Source organism: Trichechus manatus, unplaced genomic scaffold (genome assembly GCF_000243295.1).
Source record: "Trichechus manatus latirostris isolate Lorelei unplaced genomic scaffold, TriManLat1.0 scaffold00073, whole genome shotgun sequence".
NCBI classification, from domain to species: domain Eukaryota; kingdom Metazoa; phylum Chordata; class Mammalia; order Sirenia; family Trichechidae; genus Trichechus; species Trichechus manatus.
Window position 1 is genome coordinate 371,482 of NW_004444009.1, and position 20,718 is coordinate 392,199.

The following is a 20,718-nucleotide window of genomic DNA, read 5'->3' on the forward strand; positions in this document are numbered from 1 at the left end:
CCAAGGCCGAGAAGGGAGCGTGTTGACATGTCGTGGGGTTGTTAACCAATGTCATAAAGCAATATGTGTACTGACTGTTTAATGAGAAAATATTTGTTCTGTCAACCTTTACCTAAACTACAATTAAAAAAAAAAAGGATGTGGTCTCTGGACTGAGATTGTCTGAAGTTGATTTCCAGTTTCAAAATGAGTTACTGATTGTTTATTCTTGTGCAGGTTACTTAACACCTCCAAGTCTCAGTTTTCTCATCTTTAAAATGAGGATAACCACAGGGTTGTTGTGAGGATTAGGAGGCCTGGTCACACAGTGGTTAATCACTTGGCGGCTAACTGAAAAGTTGGAGGGTTGGAACCCATCAGCTGCTCCTTGAGAGAAAGATGTGGCAGTCTGCTTCCATAAACATTACAGCCTGGGAAACCCTATAGGGCAGTTCTGCTCTGTCCTGTAGGGTCGCTATGTGTCGGAATCGACTCGATGGCAACAGATTTGGTTTTTGGTGTGAGGATTAAATTAAGATATTACATTTAAAATACTCAGAAATGTGTTTGGCACATGGTAGGTACTTAATAAAAAGTTGGCTATTGTTATCATTTCTGCTACCACTATTGCTATTGCTGCTGGTCACCATTAACTGCATTTGTGCCTCAGTCTCACAAACCACATGGGCTCATCTCCATTTCCCTCAGTAGGTCAGGATCCAGTCCAAAGTTAAGAACGTAGACCCTGAAGTCAAAGAGATCTTGGTTCAAATCATGATTTCATCACTTATTAGATGTATGATTTTGACATATTACTTAACTCAGGCTCCTTATCTACAAAATGTGTATAATGATACTTGCCTCAGAGAGTTGTTTTGAGTAATAAAATAATAATGCATATACAAGTATCAAAGGAAGCTGACTGTGACCCTGGGTATAGATGGCATTTGGGAATGGGAGATTACTTGGGTCTTGTTGTTGCTCTTCTTTCCTTTTGGCCTCAGATCAAGGAATTGTTGAAGAAGCTGGAGCAGCTTTCAGAGGAGGTCCTAGCAGTTAGGGGAGAAAATGCTCACCTTGCCCTACAGCTGCAGGTATGTTTTGGCCCTCAGGGAAATGGATGCTGCTAGAGAAAAAGGTGGACAGTGGTGATGATGTGTATGTGGGGGAGAGTTTCTGCAAATTAGAGGGCTAGCCAGGCAGTGGGCCAGGCTGCTCCAGTGATGGACCAAGGGAGCCCACCTGGGCTCATCTTATTGTTCCTTACCTTAGTGTTCCTCATGCTTGTGGGATTTGGGTGAGTGTGGGGAAGGTAAGCACATGACCTCCCATTTATGCTTACTTCTAGGATTCCCAGAAGAACCACGAAGAGATCATTTCCACCTACAGGAATTATCTGCTGAATGCTGCTCGGGTGAGCATGGTGGAGCTTTGAGGGAGGCAGAGACAGAGCGCTGGCCTGGGGCTATTACATTTGGGATCCCCTCTCTGATCTGGACATACTTGTCATTTCTTAGAGAGTTGGACTTCAGATGCCCAGTGCCAGGTATCTGGATCTCAAGAGAGGTTGTGCGTGAATGTGTCGTGGGAGAGGTGTTTGCCCCTCGTTTTCAATTTCCTGATCCATTGTGAGGCCTTTTACTTTCTCCTTAACCCTTCCTCATTTTTTTCCTGAGCTAACTTATCCCTCACCAAGGAAGGAGAGGTGATGACCTGATCCTTTATTAGCAATAATAATAATTACAAAGAATCAAACACCTGTTGTGTACCAGGCTTCATATTATAGTTGTAACCCTCAGAGGAAATCTGAAAAAAAAAAAAGACATCATTCTGTTCCTTGTAAAGATAAGGAAACAGCCATGGAAAAGTTAAATACTGTAACTGAGGGCACATAGTAAATAGCATTTCCTTATACCACAAAGGAGTCTTGATGATGCAGTGGTTAAGGTGCTTGGCTGCTAATCAAAAGGTTGGCAGTTCAAACCCACCAGCCTCTCTGTGGGAGAAAGATGTGGCAGTCTGCTTCCGTAAAGATCACAACCTTGGAAACCCTATGGGACAGTTCTACCCTGTCCTATAGGGTCAGTATGAGTCAGAATTGACTTGACGACAGCGAGTTTATACCACAGAACCTCTCCCTTGCCTGAATCCCCTTTTTCTGTTCTTCATCTTCTTTTATTTCTTTCCTGCCACCCACAGGGCTACATGGAACAGGATGTGTATAATATCCTACTTCGAATTCTCAGCATGCAGGATGAGTAAGGCAGCCTGGGCCCTGCGGGATACGGGAGTTCTCTGTTGTGAGTTGAGGGTGATGAGGGAAGGAGCTTGGGAGAAAAGACTTGGGAAAGAAGGCTTAGGAAGGGAATTGGAGTCTCCTTTTACCCCTGTGGGTGGCTGACATACTGGGGAGTACTGTGAGGCATAGAGCATTTGAGGTGAAGTCAATGGAGAAGACACAATACGGGGAATGACTGAGTGGAGTCAGGAATCAGTGAGCAGGTAGACTGAAGAGGGCTCATTTACCTAAAAAGAGGGGTTGGGTAACTCTCCTAAGGCCTGGAGTAGGGAGATGCCAGTGAAAGATAAATGACGTGAGATAACAGGGTGGGACTGCGGAGCCCCTCGTGGTTCAGTGATTAAGAGCTCAGCTGCTAACCAAAAGGTCAATAGTTGGAATCCACCAACTGCTCCTTGGAATCCCTATAGGGCAGTTCTACTCTGACCTATAGGATCGTTATGAGTCAGAATCAACTTGACAGCAATGGGTTTGGTTTTGTTTCTAGGGTGGGACTCTACAAATTCCAGAATACCACTTCTGCACCATTCATTCAAAGATCAGTCATCCTCCATTCTTCTTTCCACCGCTATGCAGATGGCTGTCTTCTCCAGCCCAAACAGATGAGGTCCCCTTTAGCATCTTGGCATGGGTGGGAGAAGACAGAGGATATGAAGGTATGTCCATTTCATCCTTGAATTTCTTCTTTCAGGCAACAAGAGCATCCCTGTTTGCCAGAGGCTCTATCAGGCTGTGGTGGGTGGTACACTGCCACTAGCTGTGGTGTGGGCAAGGCTTCACCTGACATTAAGGAGCCGGGACCTGAGAACCTGGACTCTGGAATCAGCATGGATGGGACCAGAGGAGATGGAGATGGAAGATATTTGGAACATAAAGCAGGAGGCAGGGTGGTCCTGGGTGTCATTGTTTTGTTTTGTTTTATCTTGAGAGGAGGGGCGAGAAGGAACCTTTTTCTTCTTTTTTTTTTAATCACAAATGGTCCCATAAGTTAGCAGTTTTCAAACGCTGATTATGATCCATAGTAAAAAATACATTTTACATCCTATGTATACATATCTGAATAATTACCCTATTTCTATTCTACAAAAAAAAAAAAAAATTGTTGCTCAAAATCCATCCACTAGAGAAGACTCAGTTTGAAAAACACAGACCTCAGTGAAAATGTGAATTGACACTCTTTCGCAAATCTTTCTCTTACAGACACAACTCGAATCTTTTTTTTCTATCTTGGGACTCCTGGGTCCATGAGCTTTTTTAAGGATAAGGAGAAATTGAGAGACCTGGATTTTCTTCAAGATGTACAATCTAAAATATTGGGTCATGTGTCAGACCATGTATCTAGATCTGAGGGTTTATTTTATGTAGTTAATGTTCTGTGCCCCAGGTGCAAAGGAGGATGATAAGTCCGATGCCTGGGAAAGGGATGAAGAGGAACTCAGAGTCAGTTTCCTCCAGTTGTGTTCTCAGACTGAAAAAAATGTATCTTTCTTGGGCACTTCCCCTGGGTCTCCTCCCCTTCCTGCTCCTCTACCAGCCACACTGCTAGGTGAAAGTGAGGCAGTGAGTTCTTCCAAAACCTGTAATTGCAGTTTGCCGCGGGCACACTGATCCCTCCCCATTCCTTCTCTCAGCCCGCCTTCTGCTGGGTTATGTTGGGTCAGACAGCAGCGGTTTGGCAAAAAAGATACTAAATTGCCTCTCTTTACCAATCAACCCTTTAGAAACCTTCCAGAAGCACCAGCGTTAGGTGGGAACGGGCACAGGCAGGAAAGCAGGGGAAAAAGGGGACAGGTACTATGTGAGGCAGCGGGGAAACAATTTATTCGCGAATCATTTTACACTCAGCCTTCAGCTTTGAAAAATTCTATATGGGAGATGCCCGACTGGCTGAGTTGAGAGAAGAAAGTGGGGGAGGGGCTGCCATGAAAACAGGGGCCACACATGGGCTGCAGGGGCTCGGCTGGCTTCAGGGTTTGGGTAGGAAAAGAGCAAATGAGATATGTAGATCATATCCTAGACAAGGTGCAGGTCAGTTTGGCTACTGCATGGGTGGGCGCAGCACTGCTTGAAGGCTAAGAATGGAGAGAGGAGGAATTGAATGGAGAAGGGGAAAAGGAGAGCAGCTGCCAGATGAAAAGCATCAAAAAGGTCCAAGTGACTTGTATTAAGGAGAACAGAACTTCTTTTCTGCCTCCTCTCAGTTACCAAAGAATATAGAAGGACTGTTCCATTTCTCATTACATATGGGGTGTCGGGTGGGAAAAATGAAGAAACTGCAGAGAGAAGGGTCCAGAGGGGGAGATCATTTGGCTAAGTATGAGTCAGGAAACAGCTTTCGTAATGGAAGTCAGCTCCTGGAAGCTGATCTAGGATGGCTGGTTTGTGGGAGTGCTGATACTAATGTTAGCATAGGAGTGGAACCTTTTCCAGCCTCTGCTCTTCCCATCAATCTCCCTCTCTACAACCTCATAAACTGTGACCCCAACAACCCCAAGCCCTGGAGTTTTCCTTGACTTTATAAATAAATCTTTCTTTCACAAAGTAATTCTAACCCTAATGTTTCTCCCTATTCCTCCTGGGCTGTCTGTTTAATGGACTTTAGTAGGGAGGGACTTAACTACTCCTGCTAAACCTCCCCCTTGAGCCCCAGGCTTCACATGTAAGAGTGTATGGATGAGAGTAGCAGGGCAGTAGGTAAAGCTTGGTGGGCCATGATGGGATTCATACTATCTTTGCCTTCAGTCGGGAACTTGGCCCTGATTTTCAGTTTCCCTCGCTTCTCTGTTAAAATAGTCATCAGATATTGTAAAAGTCTACTATGTGCCAGGCACTGGGGATACAATGCGAACAGTGTAGAAAAAGTGCCTGCCCTCTTGGAGCTTGTATACAGGACCAGATTCAGCTGCCTTGGTTCCCAGTTTTCTGTTATCCTGCAGGAATACAAGAATTTATAACCTCAAATTAACTTTTAAAGGAGATCCCTCCTTCACAAAATCACTAGGAACCAAGGTGAGGTTGACTTTCTTTCTTGTAATTTTGTACAGCTTTACTGAGGGATAATTGACATACAATAAATTGCACATATCTAAAGTGTACAGTTTGATAAATTTTGACATACATTTAAACTCATGAAACCATTACCATAATCTAGATAATGAAGATACCATATCCATCACTCCTAAAATTTCCCCCGTCTCTTTGTAATCACCTTCTAACCCTTCCCCACTACAAATACTGAAATTTTTGGATAATAAAAACTAATCTATAGTAACTTTTGATCTAGAGGACTGAACAGAACAACAACAACAAAAAAGGGGGGCATAGAGCCCGATGAAGATTGAGCTGTAGGAAGGGGCTATTGGGATTTAGAGCCAAATACTTGAGTCTGGGTTTGATTTGAGGGGTCCAACAGTGCAGACCGCAAAGCATCAAGGAAAGAACCTGATGTGTCAGGAGAGGGTGGACATCTTCCCTAGGGATACAATCTACATGGTCCAGTTCAACAGGTATTTGGGAATATTAGTAGGCTGGCATCTTCAGTCTTATGGCTTGGGTGGGGTCTCATGGTTATGATTATACTAAAGGTTTAAGCTAAATGAAGGAATTGTTCATATTATTTATTAAAACACTTTTTTTGGGTATTCTGATTATTGGTTTAACATGTCACTGCTGCTAGAATGTGGGCTCCTGCAAAATTTTTGTGTCCTCAGCACCTAACAATCCCTAAGTATCACTCAAATATTTATTGAACAATGGATATTTACGTCTTTTAGTTAAAAAAAAAAAAAAATTGCCCTGGAGTGGATTTGATTTATAGTGACCCCATGTGTTACAGAGCAGAACTGCTCCATAGAGTTTGTACCACCCAGGGATCTTACTTAGGGTTCTTAAAACCCATTGCAGTGGAGTTGATTCCGACTCTTAGCGACCCTATAGGACAGAGTAGAATTCCCCATAGGGTTTCCAAGGACTGGCTGGTGGATTTGAACTGCTGACCTTTTTGGTTAGCAGCGAAGCTCTTAACCACTGTACCACCAGGGCTCCCTAGTATGGGTACACTGCCCTAAAGCTATTTTCATGGATATAAAACAGATTTACTCTGGGGCCTACATATAAGTAATTAGCTTCGTTGAGAATGGGGCCTCTGGAGGGTCCAAGGCCTTGGAAGAAGGTGAATAGGTAGTTCAGAGAGGGGCAGAAAGACCCCCGTTGTGGGCAAGAAAACCTCCTCTTTGCTCACCTTCAGCCACACCACGGTGTAGGGTCTCTTGTGACTGTACGTGTATTTGGGGTAGAGGGTGGGGAGCCACACGTAGTTATGGCCAGGCACACTTTGGATTCTAGAGACCCAGGCTTTCCCCCAGGGAGGGAGAAGGTCGGAGCCTCTTCATGCGGCCAGATCCCTGGTCCATACTCTTATTTGCAGGGTGCCTCCTCTTCAAGCCAATACACCAGCGCGAGGGATCAGAGAGGTGTGAAAGATGGGATGCAAGAACCTGTCTCTCCTGACCAATTCACACGAAGAGTTAATCTCAGAAACGCCGGGCGCCGAGCCCCGCCCCCTCCCCCTTGCATTGCTGTCCTGGCCGGCTTACCCCGGAGGCGGCGGCCCCAGCCCAAGCTCTGGGGTGGGCGGAGCTCGGGCCCGGGCGGAGCTGCGGCTGCAGCGCCTAGCTGCCGGTCCGAGCTCCAGCAGTGCGGAGTGCGGGAGGGACGTCGAGTCCCCTTCCCCCAACTCCCTAGCCCACCTCGGAGCCTTCCAAGCCCCCTCCCGGTTCCCTGAGACTGCTGGTAAGTCATGCTCTCAGCACCAAACTTTTTTGCTGCAGAGTTTAAGTCCTTCGGCCGAACCACGAGCTACATTGTAGTTGGTGTGTGTGGGGAGGAGGGGGGAGAGGATTGAGAACACCCGTCAGGAACTGAACTGTTCACGACTCCATAAACCCAAACCCACAGCCATCGAGTTGATTCCTACTCATAGCGACCCTGTACGACAGAGTAGAGCTGCCCCATAGGGTTTCCAAGGCTATAATCTTTACGGAAGACGACTGCCACATCGTTCTTCCCGAGGAGCGGCTCGTGGTTAGAACCATCGACTTTGGGGTTAGCAGCCGAGTGCGTTAACCACCGCGCCACCATAGCTTCTTCACGATTCCATAGCTTCCCTAAAATGGATCAGAGCTCACCCATTTCCCAAGTTGGTAAAACTCTTTGATTTTACCTCGTGAAACTTGCAGAGATGGAGATGAGGGATTCGCTCCAACTTTGCTACTCCCCCCCTTCCCCTGAAAATGAGCAGTTTCCGATACTTTCCCTCCATATTTCAAGGATCTTTGACTCCCTAAAAGCTCATCCCCTCCCAACTCTGGCGTGGCAAAGCTCCCCTTCCCTAGGCACTTCGGTTCTGCCTTCACTCCGTTACCCTCCAGGATCCCGCGATTTTGGGCTGTACACTCCCTCCGGGTCTAGCAGTCTTGTAGATCCGCCAAGGACGAGCAGAGGCTGGGTCCGGCAGCGGAGGGAGGGGCTGAGCCTGGGCCCTGGCCGGAGCCAGGCGGGCGGGGCCGGAAAGGGGAGGTGTAGGGGGCCAGACGGGGCGGAGCAGGCGGCATTTGCGGCCGGCGCCGCGGTGGGGAGTTGTGCGCCGGTCCCTGGGCCTGAGCTCGGGCTTGGGCTCGGGCTCCGGCGCCTGCGATGTCTCAAGATGGCGGAGCTGGGAGAATTAAAGGTACCAGCCCCCTCCCCCATCCCGGTCTGGACCTATCCCGGCGGTACGCCGAGTCGGGGAAGCGAGCGAGACTGGGTGCTGAGGGCTCGGGTAGCGGCTGGCGACTTGGCGGGGTATGGCTGTAGGGCTGCTGGGGATGGGAGAGGGGGGCTGCGACGGGGTTCGGGGGCGGGGCTGAGGGGAATTGCCGCTGTTGCGGGCCGAGGCGCAGGGGGCGGGGACGCGGGTAGAAGTCGGATTTGGTAGTAGGGGCAGATGTAGGGGTAGGGTCAGAGGGAAAAGCTGTTGTAGAGTCACAGGCCAGTCGATCAAAGCCAGGAGATGTGACAGCAGGGAGCGGAGGTAGGGATGGGATTGGGGGCAGAAGTAGGAGAGGGTCTTCGGGTAAATGCAGTAGAGACTATAGAGGCTTTGGGGCTGCTATTGGGATTCCAGCCTTGGGAAATACCCAGCAGGCGGCTGAGATATAGGGGGCGGGGCTGTGCGTGCAGGTACATTAAGGGGTGGGGCAAAAGCCTCCTGGAGGCTGAGAAGACGGTCCTGCCCTAGTGAGTGGGTGTCTTTGGGCCGTGGCAGAGGAGTGTGAAACTATGGGATAGAAAGGAGGAGCAGCTAATAGGCACAACTATTGGAAAGATAAAGACAGGACAGAAGAGATGAGGATGAGGAGGAGGAAAGGAGAGTAGCAAGTTGTTCACCACATTCCTCAAAATGGACCAAGCAATATAAGGCCACCCCTCCTGTGAAGGGAAGAATTTTGGAGGGCTAGCAAGGCTGGCCTGTGGCTGTCTTCTAGAGATTCATGGAAAGGAGTCCTTGAAGGAGGGAGCTCTTTGTGGCGTCTCAGAACCACAGAGTCTGAGGGTAACCGCATCAAAGGGTAGTTCACAGAACTTTAAAACTAATGGGTTCATCCGTCTGCCTCCAGGCTTTATTCTGCCCCTTTGTAATGGAGCCACAGCCCTGGGCAGGCCGGGGTCTAGCCATTGGGCCAGTGGGCCCAGCTGCCATTGTAAAACCAGTTACTGAGTTGATTCCGACTCATGGCAATCCCATGAGTGTCAGAGTAGGACTGTGCTCCACAGGGTTTTCAATGGCTGATTTTTCAGAAGTAGACTATCAGGCCTTTCTTCTGAGGTGCCGCTATGTGGACTTGAACCTCCAACCTTTTAGCAGCCTAGCGTGTTTACTATTTGTACCACCCCAGGAGCTTGCAATTCTGTACTCTGGATCAGGATTTGTACACCTTCTCTTCATTCTCCCAGGACTTCTGTTTAGAGCTTTGCTGCGTCCTCTTTCACCCCTGTGGGAGGGATTAAGCGGGAATTCCTTACTTTCTTTTTGTAGGAGAAAAGTAGATGGAGTAAACAGACAGGATACCTGGAGTTAGTGGTTTACTGTTTTCCCTTTTCCTCCAGTTTTGGTCTTCTTTTCTGCCTAGAAAACTAGGACAAAGGGGTTGGGGAATGGTTACACAGACGACACAGAGAAAGGATTTGTAGTGTTAGGAGTATTGAACCCTGACTGGAAACCCTGCCCACGAAGACTGCAGAGGCTTGGGGCAAGTAGCTGAGGTGGAATGAAGTAGTTGGGAGGGGTGGACTGTGGTGGACAATCCTGTAGTCACTTGTCTCCTTCATTCCCCATAGGCTATCTAGCCTGAATCCTTTCTTCTCTCCCTCCTTCTCCCTGTCTCTTATCCTCTTCCCAGGAGGCTGGGATGGGTCTGAGAAAGAGCAGGAGAGGAGATAAGCAGCTTAAAGGATAGTCCAGGCTAAAGGCAGGGATGGAGGTAGGAGGCTGTAGTGGACTCAGAGGGTATCTCTGGGGATGGCTTGCTGTCTGCCTTCCCCTGCGCCACCGTGGTCAACTTCTAGGCATGGGGAGATAGGGCTGCTCAAGCTGGGGGGTAGCGGTTAGATTGACCTGAGGGTTGTTAAAATGGGACTGAGATGTCCCTCTGGCCAAGTTGGCTGCCTGACAGTAATCTGATAGCTGCAAAGCATCTTTCTGATCAGTGCTGGAGGGAAAGAGGCACTGCCCACTGGACAGCTCAGCCCCAGTGTCCTTGGCAGGATTCTCAAGCTTCTGTTCTTCTCCACAGCACATGGTGATGAGTTTCCGAGTATCTGAGCTCCAGGTGCTCCTTGGCTTTGCTGGCCGGAACAAGAGTGGAAGGAAGCACGAGCTCCTGGCCAAGGCCCTGCACCTTCTCAAATCCAGCTGTGCTCCCAGTGTCCAGATGAAGATCAAAGAGCTTTACCGCCGACGCTTTCCCCGGAAGACCCTGGGGCCCTCTGATCTCTCCTTGATCTCTCTGCCCCCTGGTACCCCTCCTGTAGGCTCCCCTGGTCCGCTAGCTCCCATTCCCCCAGCCCTCTTGGCCCCTGGCACCATGCTGGTGCCCAAACGTGAAGTAGACATGCACCCTTCTCTGCCCCAGCCTGTGCACCCTGATGTCACCATGAAACCATTGCCTTTCTATGAAGTCTACGGGGAGCTCATCCGGCCCACCACCCTTGGTATGGCTCTTTGTGGTCCTTCAGCCTTCCTGGACTCCATGCCTCTTTCCCAAGCCTTTCTTAGGCTTTAGCCTTATGGGATCAGCAACCTGGGATGGGGAGAGCTTCTGTGGCTACTTGTGCATGGGCTTGGGAATAACTGCTCCTTTGTGTCCTCAGCATCCACTTCTAGCCAGCGATTTGAGGAAGCGCACTTCACCTTTGCCCTTACACCCCAGCAAGTGCAGCAGATCCTCACATCCAGGTACTTCTCCTTCAGTTTTCCTGCCTCATTTCTGGGCAGTTACCCCTCTCCTCTGCTGTCTTCTATTCTCCCGTTCTCCTCCCTATCTATTCTCCTGCACCCGCTTTGTCTCTCATTCCCTTGTAGTATCTCTTCTCTAGTTTTTGAACTTCTAACTTTGTCTCTCCATCCACTCTTCCCTGCCCTCTGGGGGCCGCATGCTGATATCTCTTCCCTCTCTGTTACAGGGAGCTTCTGCCAGGAGCCAAATGTGATTATACCATACAGGTGCAGCTAAGGTGAGTTGGTTCTCCCTTTCTGTCCTGCTGGGCCCCCATTAGGGGTGGGAGTGAAGTAGGGGTATGACAAATACTCCTAGGAGATATCCCTGCTCTGTCACTGCCCACTCCAGCCTTGGGACTCTTGTTGGATGTGAAGGGCTACAGACATCCATGACTGATTTTCTGGGGTTCCCTGCTTCTCTGCCAGATTCAGCTCCAGAAACTGCCTACCACCCTTTCATCCTCTTCCATCTCTCACCAGGTTCTGTCTCTGTGAGACCAGCTGCCCCCAGGAGGATTATTTCCCCCCCAACCTCTTTGTCAAGGTCAATGGGAAACTGTGTCCCCTGCCGGTAAATGCTCATCCCTTCTTCTGGCAGTAGCCCCTTCCTCTCTTCAGTTCAACAAATGTTAATTAATTACACTTATTATGTGCCAGAGCCTAGGTGCTGGGATTACGAAATGAATGGATCATGGTTTCTGCTCTCATGGAGTCTGTGTGAAAGACAGACTCATAAAGAGACACGTGTAGCATAGTGCCTGGCACATAATAGGTGCTCAGTTTACTGAATGAATCAGTATAATTGGCAGAATGTTAAGGTAGGGCTCAACAAGGATTCTGTCAGAACCCAGAGGAAGGAAATTCTTAGAAGACTTCTTAGAAGTGATGACCCCAGAACTGAGAGTTGGAGAAAGTAAGGCGTTCCTATTCGTGCACCTTAGCTCCACCTTAGGGACACAGTGAGTAGGTTCCCATTTCGTTGGTCAATGAATAAGCCCTCCTTTCACCCCAGGAGGGAACCCAACATACAACCTTAGACAGTGCCCCAGTTTTGTGAGTCACCGAATGGGCCCCTACAGCCTTGGTCATGAGTGAGCCGGGCTTCCCTTCAGGGAGTGAGTAACCCAAGACAAGATGTCTTGTTAGAGCAGAGCCCCTTCCCAGAGAAACTTTTCTCTGACCAGCCCCTCCCTTTCCCAGGGTTACCTTCCCCCCACCAAGAATGGGGCTGAGCCCAAGAGGCCCAGCCGCCCCATCAACATCACACCGCTGGCTCGACTCTCAGCCACTGTTCCCAATACCATCGTGGTCAACTGGTCATCTGAGTTTGGACGGGTGAGCATGGCTAAGGCAGGGAGCCTGGAGAAGCCTGGGGGTGTTGTGGAACAGGGAATAGGGTGTGGGGGGAATCATCCAGTGTCCTGGTTTGGGGAAACATCTTCCTCTTTCTGGGACTCTCTGTCTTAACCCACTGTCTCTAGCCTTCATGGGGCAAGGGGGTGGTGGTGTAAAAAGCTCAGGCTGATTGTCATCACCCTCTTACCCCCCACCTCCAAGTAGAATTACTCCTTGTCTGTATACCTGGTGAGGCAGTTGACTGCAGGGACCCTTCTACAAAAGCTCAGAGCAAAGGGCATCCGGAACCCAGACCACTCCCGGGCACTGAGTAAGTAACATCCTCCCTCTCTTCTGCCCTTTGATCTGGGTCCCAGTCTTTCTGGCCCTCCAGCTTTCACAAGCAAATCTATAGCCCTCTTATGACAACTTATTTTCCTTCTCACATGAGCCCCAACGCTGATCCCATCCCTCTTATCAGTCTTCATGGTCGAGAAGTCAGACCACTGCCAGGTACTGAGTAACACGTTTGCACTCCTAATCATACAACTACTTTGTACGTTACAGACCCCAGCTGGAATATGGGCTCTCAGAATTGGAAAGGGCCTTAAGGATCATCTAATTTAACTGTCATGTGATGCTTCAATTCCCTTTAGATCATCTCTGCCAAAGTGTCCCTCGGCTATGTTTAAACATCTTCAGGGAAGGGGAGATTTTCTTCCTTCACTCAATCTTCATAATCCAGATTCCAGACTCCCCCTCCCCTCCATGTGACATCCCATTGGTCCCAAAGGCCTCTCAGCCAGAGCCATCTGATTCTGGCCTCACCAGTTGCTGGGCTTCCTCTTTAGTCTTGCTGACCCCCTCGCTCTGGCCTCACTTTGTTTCAGTCAAGGAGAAATTGACTGCTGACCCAGACAGCGAGGTTGCTACTACGAGTCTGCGAGTGTCACTCATGTGCCCGGTGAGTCCAAGGGGAGAAGGATTGGGTTAAACCTCTGGACTCTGATGAGGGTTCCCAGGGATACTGGAGTGAGGTTTTCTGGGATGTGGAGACTCTGACCATAAAACTCACCTTTCCTCAGCTAGGGAAGATGCGGCTGACAGTCCCCTGCCGTGCTCTTACCTGCACCCACCTGCAGAGCTTCGATGCTGCCCTTTATCTACAGATGAATGAGAAGAAACCAACGTGGACATGTCCTGTGTGTGACAAGAAGGCTCCCTATGAATCTCTGATCATTGATGGGTAGGGCCATTCTGCTTCCTTTTATCTAGAACAGCTACTAGGACTTCCTCTCACATGAACCTCATCTGTTTATATCCTATCACCTCACCCTTTCCATCCCCTTTACTAGTCTGTATCTATCTATATCTAACCCAACATTGAGGACTTACTATATATTAGGCATAGTGTTAAGCACCTCACATACCTTATTTCATTTGATCCTTACAATAACTCTATGAGATAGGTTTTATTATACAGATGAGGAAACTGAGACCTAGAGAGATTGTCTTGCTCAAAGCTATATTGTATATAAGTGGCAGAGCCAACGTTTTGAACCGTTATACTATATTGTCTGTAACAACTACCTGGCCTCTCATCGAGCATAGCAATAAGGTACTTTTGAGGGCCTGCGTGTGCAGATCTAGCTAGTCCTAACCCCCTTCCAGAGTCCACATTATGGTTCTTGTCCTCACTGCCCTTTTTGAGATGGTTTATGGAGTTCTGTGTGTCTGCCCCTTCCGTCTTGTTCCTAGCACCACATGTAACAGGTGCTCAGAATGCACTTATTTTTAAACCTGGCATTTAGGGTTTGCAAAGCTCTTTTATATGTCTTTATTTGATTCTGACAACTCGGAGAGGTTGGTAAGGTGGATAATATCCCTATTTTACAGATGAGGAAACTGAGGTATAGGAAAGTGAGTGGCAGAACTCTCTGGCTACTGTTCCAGCCATCTCCCAGCTCCATGAATTTCTATCCCTCCTCTCCCCTAGTTTATTCATGGAGATTCTTAATTCCTGCTCGGACTGTGATGAGATCCAGTTCATGGAAGATGGATCCTGGTGCCCAATGAAACCTAAGAAGGAGGCATCTGAGGTTTGCCCCCCACCAGGGTATGGGCTGGATGGTGAGTGACCCCCTGTCCTCCAGCTGAGCTAAATCGTAGATGGTCTCTTCTCTGAGACCCAGTCTTCTTACCACCCGCAGGCCTCCAGTACAGTCCAGTCCAAGAGGGAAATCCATCAGAGAATAAGAAGAAGGTTGAAGTTATTGATCTGACAATAGAAAGCTCTTCAGATGAGGAGGACCTGCCCCCGACCAAGAAGCACTGTCCTGTCACCTCAGCTGCCAGCCCAGCCCTGCCTGGAAGCAAAGGGTATAAGGAAATAGGCTGCATCTGCAGCAGAAGGGACAGGGAAGAAGTCAAGGGTGCTTTCGGATCACTGGGCAAACCCTGGGGCAACGGAAGGGGTGGCAGGGACAGGGAGAGGACTTGGGAGGCTGAACGGGGTGAGGGCATCTGGCTCGCCAGCTGCCGCAGCTCCTTCTCTCCACTCACAGAGTCCTGACCTCTAGTCATCAGCCATCCTCAGTGCTACGGAGCCCTGCTATGGGCACGTTGGGCGGGGACTTCCTGTCCAGTCTCCCACTACATGACTACCCACCTGCCTTCCCACTGGGGGCTGATATGCAAGGTATGACACCAGTCACAAGGTGGGGCCCTGCACTGCCACACCCTCCCCAGAACCGATCAGAACCCCTGCTTCTTTTCAGAGCCTCCTGGTTCTCTGCAGAGGGCCCACAATTTAAGGAACTTCTTTGTCTTTTTGGCAGCGGAGGGGTCAGACAGGAGACTAATTTTGCTTTTCTTTTCCTGCCAGGTTTAGATTTATTTTCTTTCCTTCAGACTGAGAGTCAGGTAAGTAGTCCCCTCTCCTCCTGCTAAGATCTCAGATCTCTGAAGCTTCCTTTCTAGGAACTGATGGGCCCCCTTCCCCTCTCATTCCCACCCCTTCCCAAGGACCTGAATCAGCTTTTCTGTGAGTGGATGGGAAGAGGCAGGCAGCTTATTTTCCTCCTAGGCTCCACTTTCTCGGATTCCTACCCGTGTCTTCCTAGATCCCATTACTGTTCTGGCCTGGCCTGCTCAGTCGCACACACACTCATGTGCACACCTTTCAAAGCTGGAGGAGCTGTCTCGGAGCAGGGAAAACAAGGGATTGGTTGTGGGGAGGTAGGGGAAAGAGCCGGAGAGTCTCCGACTTTGGAGAGAATATTTTGTGATCCACAGGGGTTGATGTACCCCATATATTTCTGAGATGGGTGATTTGGAGGTGGCTGAAGTCAGGATAAAATCTTAAACTATGCCCTTGATTCCTCCCAGCACTATGGCCCCTCCGTCATCACCTCGCTAGACGAACAGGATGCCCTTGGCCACTTCTTCCAGTACCGGGGGACCCCTTCCCACTTCCTGGGCCCGCTGGCCCCGTTGGGGAGCTCCCATCGCAGCTCCCCTCCAGCACCCCCTCCAGGCCGTGTCAGCAGTATTGTGGCTCCTGGGGGGACACTGAGGGAGGGGCATGGAGGACCCCAACCCTCAGGGCCCTCCTTGACTGGCTGTCGCTCAGACATCATCTCCCTGGACTGAGTCCCCTGGATTGTGGAACCTTCACTGCCCCCCAAACCCTGAACAAGTATGAAGTGGAGTCCAGACCCCTGGCCACTCGGACTCAGGGGCTTTGGCCAAAGGCCCGACAGACCTTCATGGACACCTGACTTTTGGCCATCTCTGCCTGATAAGGCCAGCACTCAAAGGGTTAATATTTAACCTCATTTTAAGGACATATGGGGTCTATTTTTGGAACTGTTCTTTGGACAGCTGCACATTCCTTTGGGTATGTTAACCTAGGCAGTGGCAGGCAAGGGATGGGATTTGAGTTAGGGTAAGGGCTGAATCAGCCTTACCTATGTCGAAAGCCTTGAGAGGAGTGGGCCCCTCTCTTGTCCAGATGCCCTGTCCTCCCATCCCCAAACCCATAGCTCTGTTTTTTCCCCGCATCCATTGTCTCTTCATGTCCATTCTGTTCCCTTTGGCCAAACAAGTGGAGAAACTGAGACAGACACATGGACAGAGAACTCTATTTTGGGTTGCAATTTTTTTTTTTTTGTACATAAATAAGAAAAACCAAAATACTCCAAAGATGACTTTCCTTGCCTCCCACTTCCCAGTATGACTGAGGAGAAGATAAGGTCTTAGCCCTGATCCCCAAGGTTTGGGAGCAGGGCCTGGCCTATTGCCCAGGTCTTTTTCTATATATTTAATTCACATGTTTCTTATGCTGACCAACCCTGGGCCTAAGCTTCCAGAGGCGTGTGGTTGGTTCATTCTGCACCTTTCCTGGGAGGTAGGAGGACCCTTGTGCCATCCTTCTCAGTCTCTTTTTCAGGCTCCTTCAGGGCCTAGGACTTACATTATAATTTTACTTTTTATTCCCAAAGTTGTGGCAAAGTTCTCACCCATAATAAAAGTTGTGAATGTTCTGTGTCACGGAGATGAGTTAGGGAGGGGCTATGGACTTTGTTTTCCAGACTTCTGGCTTGAGGGAAGGGGGTCCATGTTCAGTGCTTCCTTTGCTGGCCCTGGGTCCAGGTGAGCTCCACTTTCACATGGTGGGGGTGTCACACTGAGGATTTCCAAGAGTAGTTGTTCTTTTTTCTCTCTCCCCCATGCCAGTAAAAACACATCTAGACCATCCTGCCCAGTGATGTGAAGCCCTTAAGTACTTCTTCACGCTTACCAGCCCAGGTGTTGTAGCCAGAGCCTGAGGGCAAACTTGGTCCCCGTGCTGACTCTCTCTTTGGCCTCTGCTGTGGTTGGGGTTGTCTGCAGCAGTGTGGACAAGGGCAGGGCCAGAGGTTGGGCTTCTCCATCTTCCTGCACTTCCACTGCACTGTGTAATGACAACTCCCATCTGGGCGGGCTGTGCCTTGGGGTTTACAAAGCACTTCTATCTCCATTAGGTCACCTAATCCTCCCAACTGCCGCAGGAGGGGTAGGTGGGGGTTAACCTCATTTCACAGAAATGAAACAGGTTCAATAAAGATAAATGACTTGCCCCTGTGGGAGAGCTGGGACTCTAACCTCAGTCTTCAGTGCTAGCTAGTCGGAGCAAGAGCCCGAGTTGTATGGTCTCTTTGATATCATGTGCTCTCTTCATTATCAACTGACCAACTCACTCCCTAAATCTCCCCCACAACACACAGTTCCATCCTGAGGAAGGGATAGAAATGGAATTTTGTGGTGTGTGGGTGTGTTGGGGCATTGGGGAGAAGCTCTTACAGGACAGGGTGGTAGGTCCTGGGGGAGAGTTCTGGCTGTCTTTGCCCCATCCTCTGTGGCAGCCACTGCAGCTGCGACATCCGGTCCCAGCCACATAAAGGCAAGGCGCTCACCTCACTTGGGTTTGGTTGGATCTGTGCCTAGGGCCAGACATGTTGATCTCTTAGTCAGACCTCTCCCCGGGAGGCCTGTTCTACAGCAGACCCACAGATGGAATGGAGAGAGCCATGGGGCAGGGCTGGGGAGAGGCTGTTGTGTGTTAGTTATCTTTACCCTCCTCTAGGTCCTCTCCCCCACCTTAATCACAGGCAGAACCAGATTGCCTGGTCTCCCCTGAGCCCCACTTCCTTCCTTCACTGCCAGCCCTACCTGCAGCTGTTGCTGTGACTCCTGGGAGATGACAAGTAGAGAACGATGTGATGGTATTTGGGGAAACCCCAGCTCAGCCTCGGAGGGTAGGCAGACTAAGAAGAAAACAGCGGAAGAAGAATTTACTCTTTCTGAAACTACAAAATATAGCTTTAGGGTGAAACAAAATGCTGCCCCAGAGCTAAGGAACTGGCAGGCAGAGATGCTGCTTGAGGGACCTGGGTGAAGGCTGTTAGGTCTGAAGTAATACCATCTCACTCACGCTCTACACACCGCCACCCAGTGGCCAAAGCAGGTAGTGGCTGTTTATAGACTGATGGTAGTTGTTGAGAGTTAAATAGAAGTTGGTTGAATAGGGTCTCCAGGGTCCCTGTCTTACCTCCCATAGCCCCAGAAGGACCCGAGAGAACTGGCCCTGGGGCAGCTGCAGTCCACTCTGCTCCCAAAGCTCGCGAAGTCCTCCATCTAGCAGCTGGTAGAGAGGGCAGGTCAGAGTAGCCAGGGATTGACTCTTCCAAGTCCTTTTGTTGCTTCTCCCTCAGCACACACCAAGGTGGTCCCAGACTTAGGCCTCAGGGTAAGGGTGCAGGTTGGATCAGCTGATTGGTTACCTCCTCCTCAAGTTCCACATGTCCACCTACAAAAACAGTGAGGCCAATAGTGAGTGGTGGTGGGCTTGGCCAGTGACACCCACTTAGCGTTTACACTGCTCTCCAGTGGACACAGATGCAGCTGCAACCTCTTGTGATTGTGGACAGGCTAACATTTTGGATCCACTTTTATATCCTTCTGGGACTGGGAATAATTGGTGGGAGAGGGCAACTTTCTTTCCTAGACTTTGAACCCTGTCCTCAGGGAGCTCACCTGGGGGTACCCAGAGATCGGGGGAAATGCTGAGGGTACGGGTCCTTCGTGTTAGCAGGACAGTCTGGTCGCTGGACTGCAGAATGACGGCCACACACAAATCCACACCTCGGTTTGTGGGCAGCTCGGGCGCGGAGGTCCTGGGCTGCTGATCCAGGGCCGTGAAAGGGCAGAAAGGGGGTCGCTGGCAGGAGGGAGCCAGCAGGCTGAGGTTTCTGGAGCGGTGGGGGCATTGGATGGGGTGGCATGGACTTCAAAAATTGGGCGATATTGCGTGGAATGGGGAGGAGGCCGAGTGGAGGGCTAGCCGGGCCTCTAGGACTCTCGCCCTCAGCGCCTACCCGATCCCCAGTCCCTGCCTTTTGCCCTCACAACCCACCGCTGGTCCCCGCCTCTCCGGACCGGAAGCGGAAGCCTGGCTGAGGCGCCTGGGGATGGCCTGTCCGAGAGGACGAGCTGTCCTCGCTTCAAGCTGCAGTGCGTGGGCCATGGCCCGAGCCCTGGCCCAGCGCCCAGAAAGCCACACACGTTCCGTGCGAAGCTCGCCGATTCTGGGTGCCCGGACAGAAGCAGCAGGACGCATGCGGCGGCCATGACGCGGCTCCTGCGTCCCCGGGCCTGCGTGGCGCCCTCTGGTGGCCCAGCAGCTCCTGCCCTTGGAGCGCTCCGCTGGGTGGAAAGGAAGTCAGGCTTCCCGGAACTTCAGGCAGGAAATGTAAACGTAACCCTTGGGGATGATCCATGGGTGTAATGTTACTACATGGCAAAGAGGAGCATCTCTTGATCCTTAGCTCCTGTTTTCTATCTTTTCAGTCTAGGACAATGATCATCGAATGATTTCTGGACTCACAGGTTATCTTCCACCAGCCTGGGCTGAATCATAATCACCCCTCCGTAACATTCACACATGTATGTTACAACAGGTATCACCTTCAATTAATTACATCTGTCTCCAAGCCATATATCCAGGAAACATTCTGGACATAGCTGCTCCTTTCCTTCATCTTACACAAAGGACAACCGAGTGCTGCAGATTCTGCCCATCCATCATTCTCAAATCCATGTCTTTACCTCCATTGTCCTGTTTCAAGCCTTCATCATATTCCGTCTGAAATATTACTCTGCGTTTCCAAGTAGTCCTGCCCCAACCTTTTCATTTGCTATGGTGCTGCCAGTGTTCTAAAACACAAATCTTCCGTTGCTTCCCACTGCTCTCAGGATATGGTAAATCCTTAGCACAGTGTGGCAAGGACCCACCAGTCCTTGCCTCTGCCTGCCTCTCCAGTTTCAATCCTGGCAAGACTCATGCTGTTTTCTAGTCATATCCTATTTGGAGTTTCCCCAAGAAGCAGGCTGCCCCTGCATCCCATACTCCCACCTGGCAAAATCTCTTTCAAACTACAGATTAAGTATCCCCTTCTTTATGCTTCCTTTCCTGCCTGCTGACCCTTTTTCCTTTGTTGCCTTTCTGTGCTTAATACTTCTCTACTTTAGGTGCTCCCCCCCTTCCCCCAAATTACATGTACTTGTCTCCTCCCACTAGGCTGTAGAGTCAAGGCTTATTCATCTTTGTATCCCTAAGGTTTGGCCCAATGCCTGGCACACAGTAGGTGTTCAATAATGATGTACACACTATCTCAATGGCAGAGATAATGTGTTATCTTTGTATACTGTGTCTAGTATAATGCCTGGCAATTAATTAGCATTCAAATGTTTAATTAATTAGAACAAACAAAACCAAAGAGATTATAAAACAGCACCTAATTGCTTTAAATGAACTGAAGACCCCCTGCTGGGACAAATTACATGCATGGTACTGAAAGAATTTTAAGAGTTGCCACTTTTAAGGAACAGTGGGGAGGAGCAATAATTTAGTGTTTACCATATGGCAGGTGTCATGGATTGATTTATGTCCCTCCAAAAATGTGTGTTATCAATTTGGCTGGGCCATGATTCCCAGTATTGTGTGGTTGTCCTCCATTTTGTGATTGTA

At 49.7% G+C, this 20,718-nt stretch overlaps 3 protein-coding genes across 3 annotated transcripts in view; 2 read left to right on the top strand and 1 right to left on the bottom strand.

Annotated features, from left to right (window-relative positions):
* Positions 1 to 3,592, top strand: part of ANKRD35 (ankyrin repeat domain 35) — a 28,233-nt gene extending 24,641 nt beyond the window's left edge. The window contains 4 exon segments of the mRNA XM_004380320.2: positions 984 to 1,073; positions 1,328 to 1,393; positions 2,179 to 2,279; positions 2,970 to 3,592. Coding sequence (XP_004380377.1) covers positions 984 to 1,073; positions 1,328 to 1,393; positions 2,179 to 2,241 — 219 coding nt within the window. The 3' untranslated portion in view covers positions 2,242 to 2,279; positions 2,970 to 3,592.
* Positions 3,593 to 7,971: 4,379 nt separating this feature from the next.
* Positions 7,972 to 16,345, top strand: PIAS3 (protein inhibitor of activated STAT 3). Its single transcript, XM_004380321.2, has 14 exons — positions 7,972 to 8,006; positions 10,111 to 10,528; positions 10,688 to 10,772; positions 11,000 to 11,050; positions 11,295 to 11,385; positions 12,015 to 12,149; positions 12,375 to 12,480; positions 13,040 to 13,113; positions 13,235 to 13,395; positions 14,146 to 14,279; positions 14,360 to 14,528; positions 14,714 to 14,847; positions 15,034 to 15,071; positions 15,537 to 16,345. Exons 1-14 carry the CDS (start codon positions 7,983 to 7,985, stop codon positions 15,798 to 15,800), a joined length of 1,884 nt encoding a protein of 627 aa, XP_004380378.1. The 5' UTR covers positions 7,972 to 7,982; the 3' UTR covers positions 15,801 to 16,345.
* Positions 16,346 to 16,490: 145 nt separating this feature from the next.
* Positions 16,491 to 19,544, bottom strand: NUDT17 (nudix hydrolase 17). Its single transcript, XM_023734839.1, is given in 10 exon segments — positions 16,491 to 16,836; positions 16,951 to 17,117; positions 17,493 to 17,594; positions 17,597 to 17,632; positions 17,862 to 17,896; positions 17,899 to 17,956; positions 18,241 to 18,406; positions 18,408 to 18,498; positions 18,726 to 18,909; positions 19,128 to 19,544. Coding segments are annotated over 10 exon segments (1,146 nt in total). The 5' UTR covers positions 19,320 to 19,544; the 3' UTR covers positions 16,491 to 16,721.
* Between the last annotated feature and the right edge of the window lie 1,174 nt (positions 19,545 to 20,718).

Bases quoted from the DNA above. Each gene is read 5' to 3' on its own strand.
- PIAS3 (XM_004380321.2), top strand. From the start codon at position 7,983: ATGGCGGAGCTGGGAGAATTAAAG. The intron at 8,007-10,110 runs GTACCAGCCCCC...TCTTCTCCACAG, and splicing joins CGGAGCTGGGAGAATTAAAG to CACATGGTGATGAGTTTCCG. The intron at 13,114-13,234 runs GTGAGTCCAAGG...ACCTTTCCTCAG, and splicing joins GAGTGTCACTCATGTGCCCG to CTAGGGAAGATGCGGCTGAC.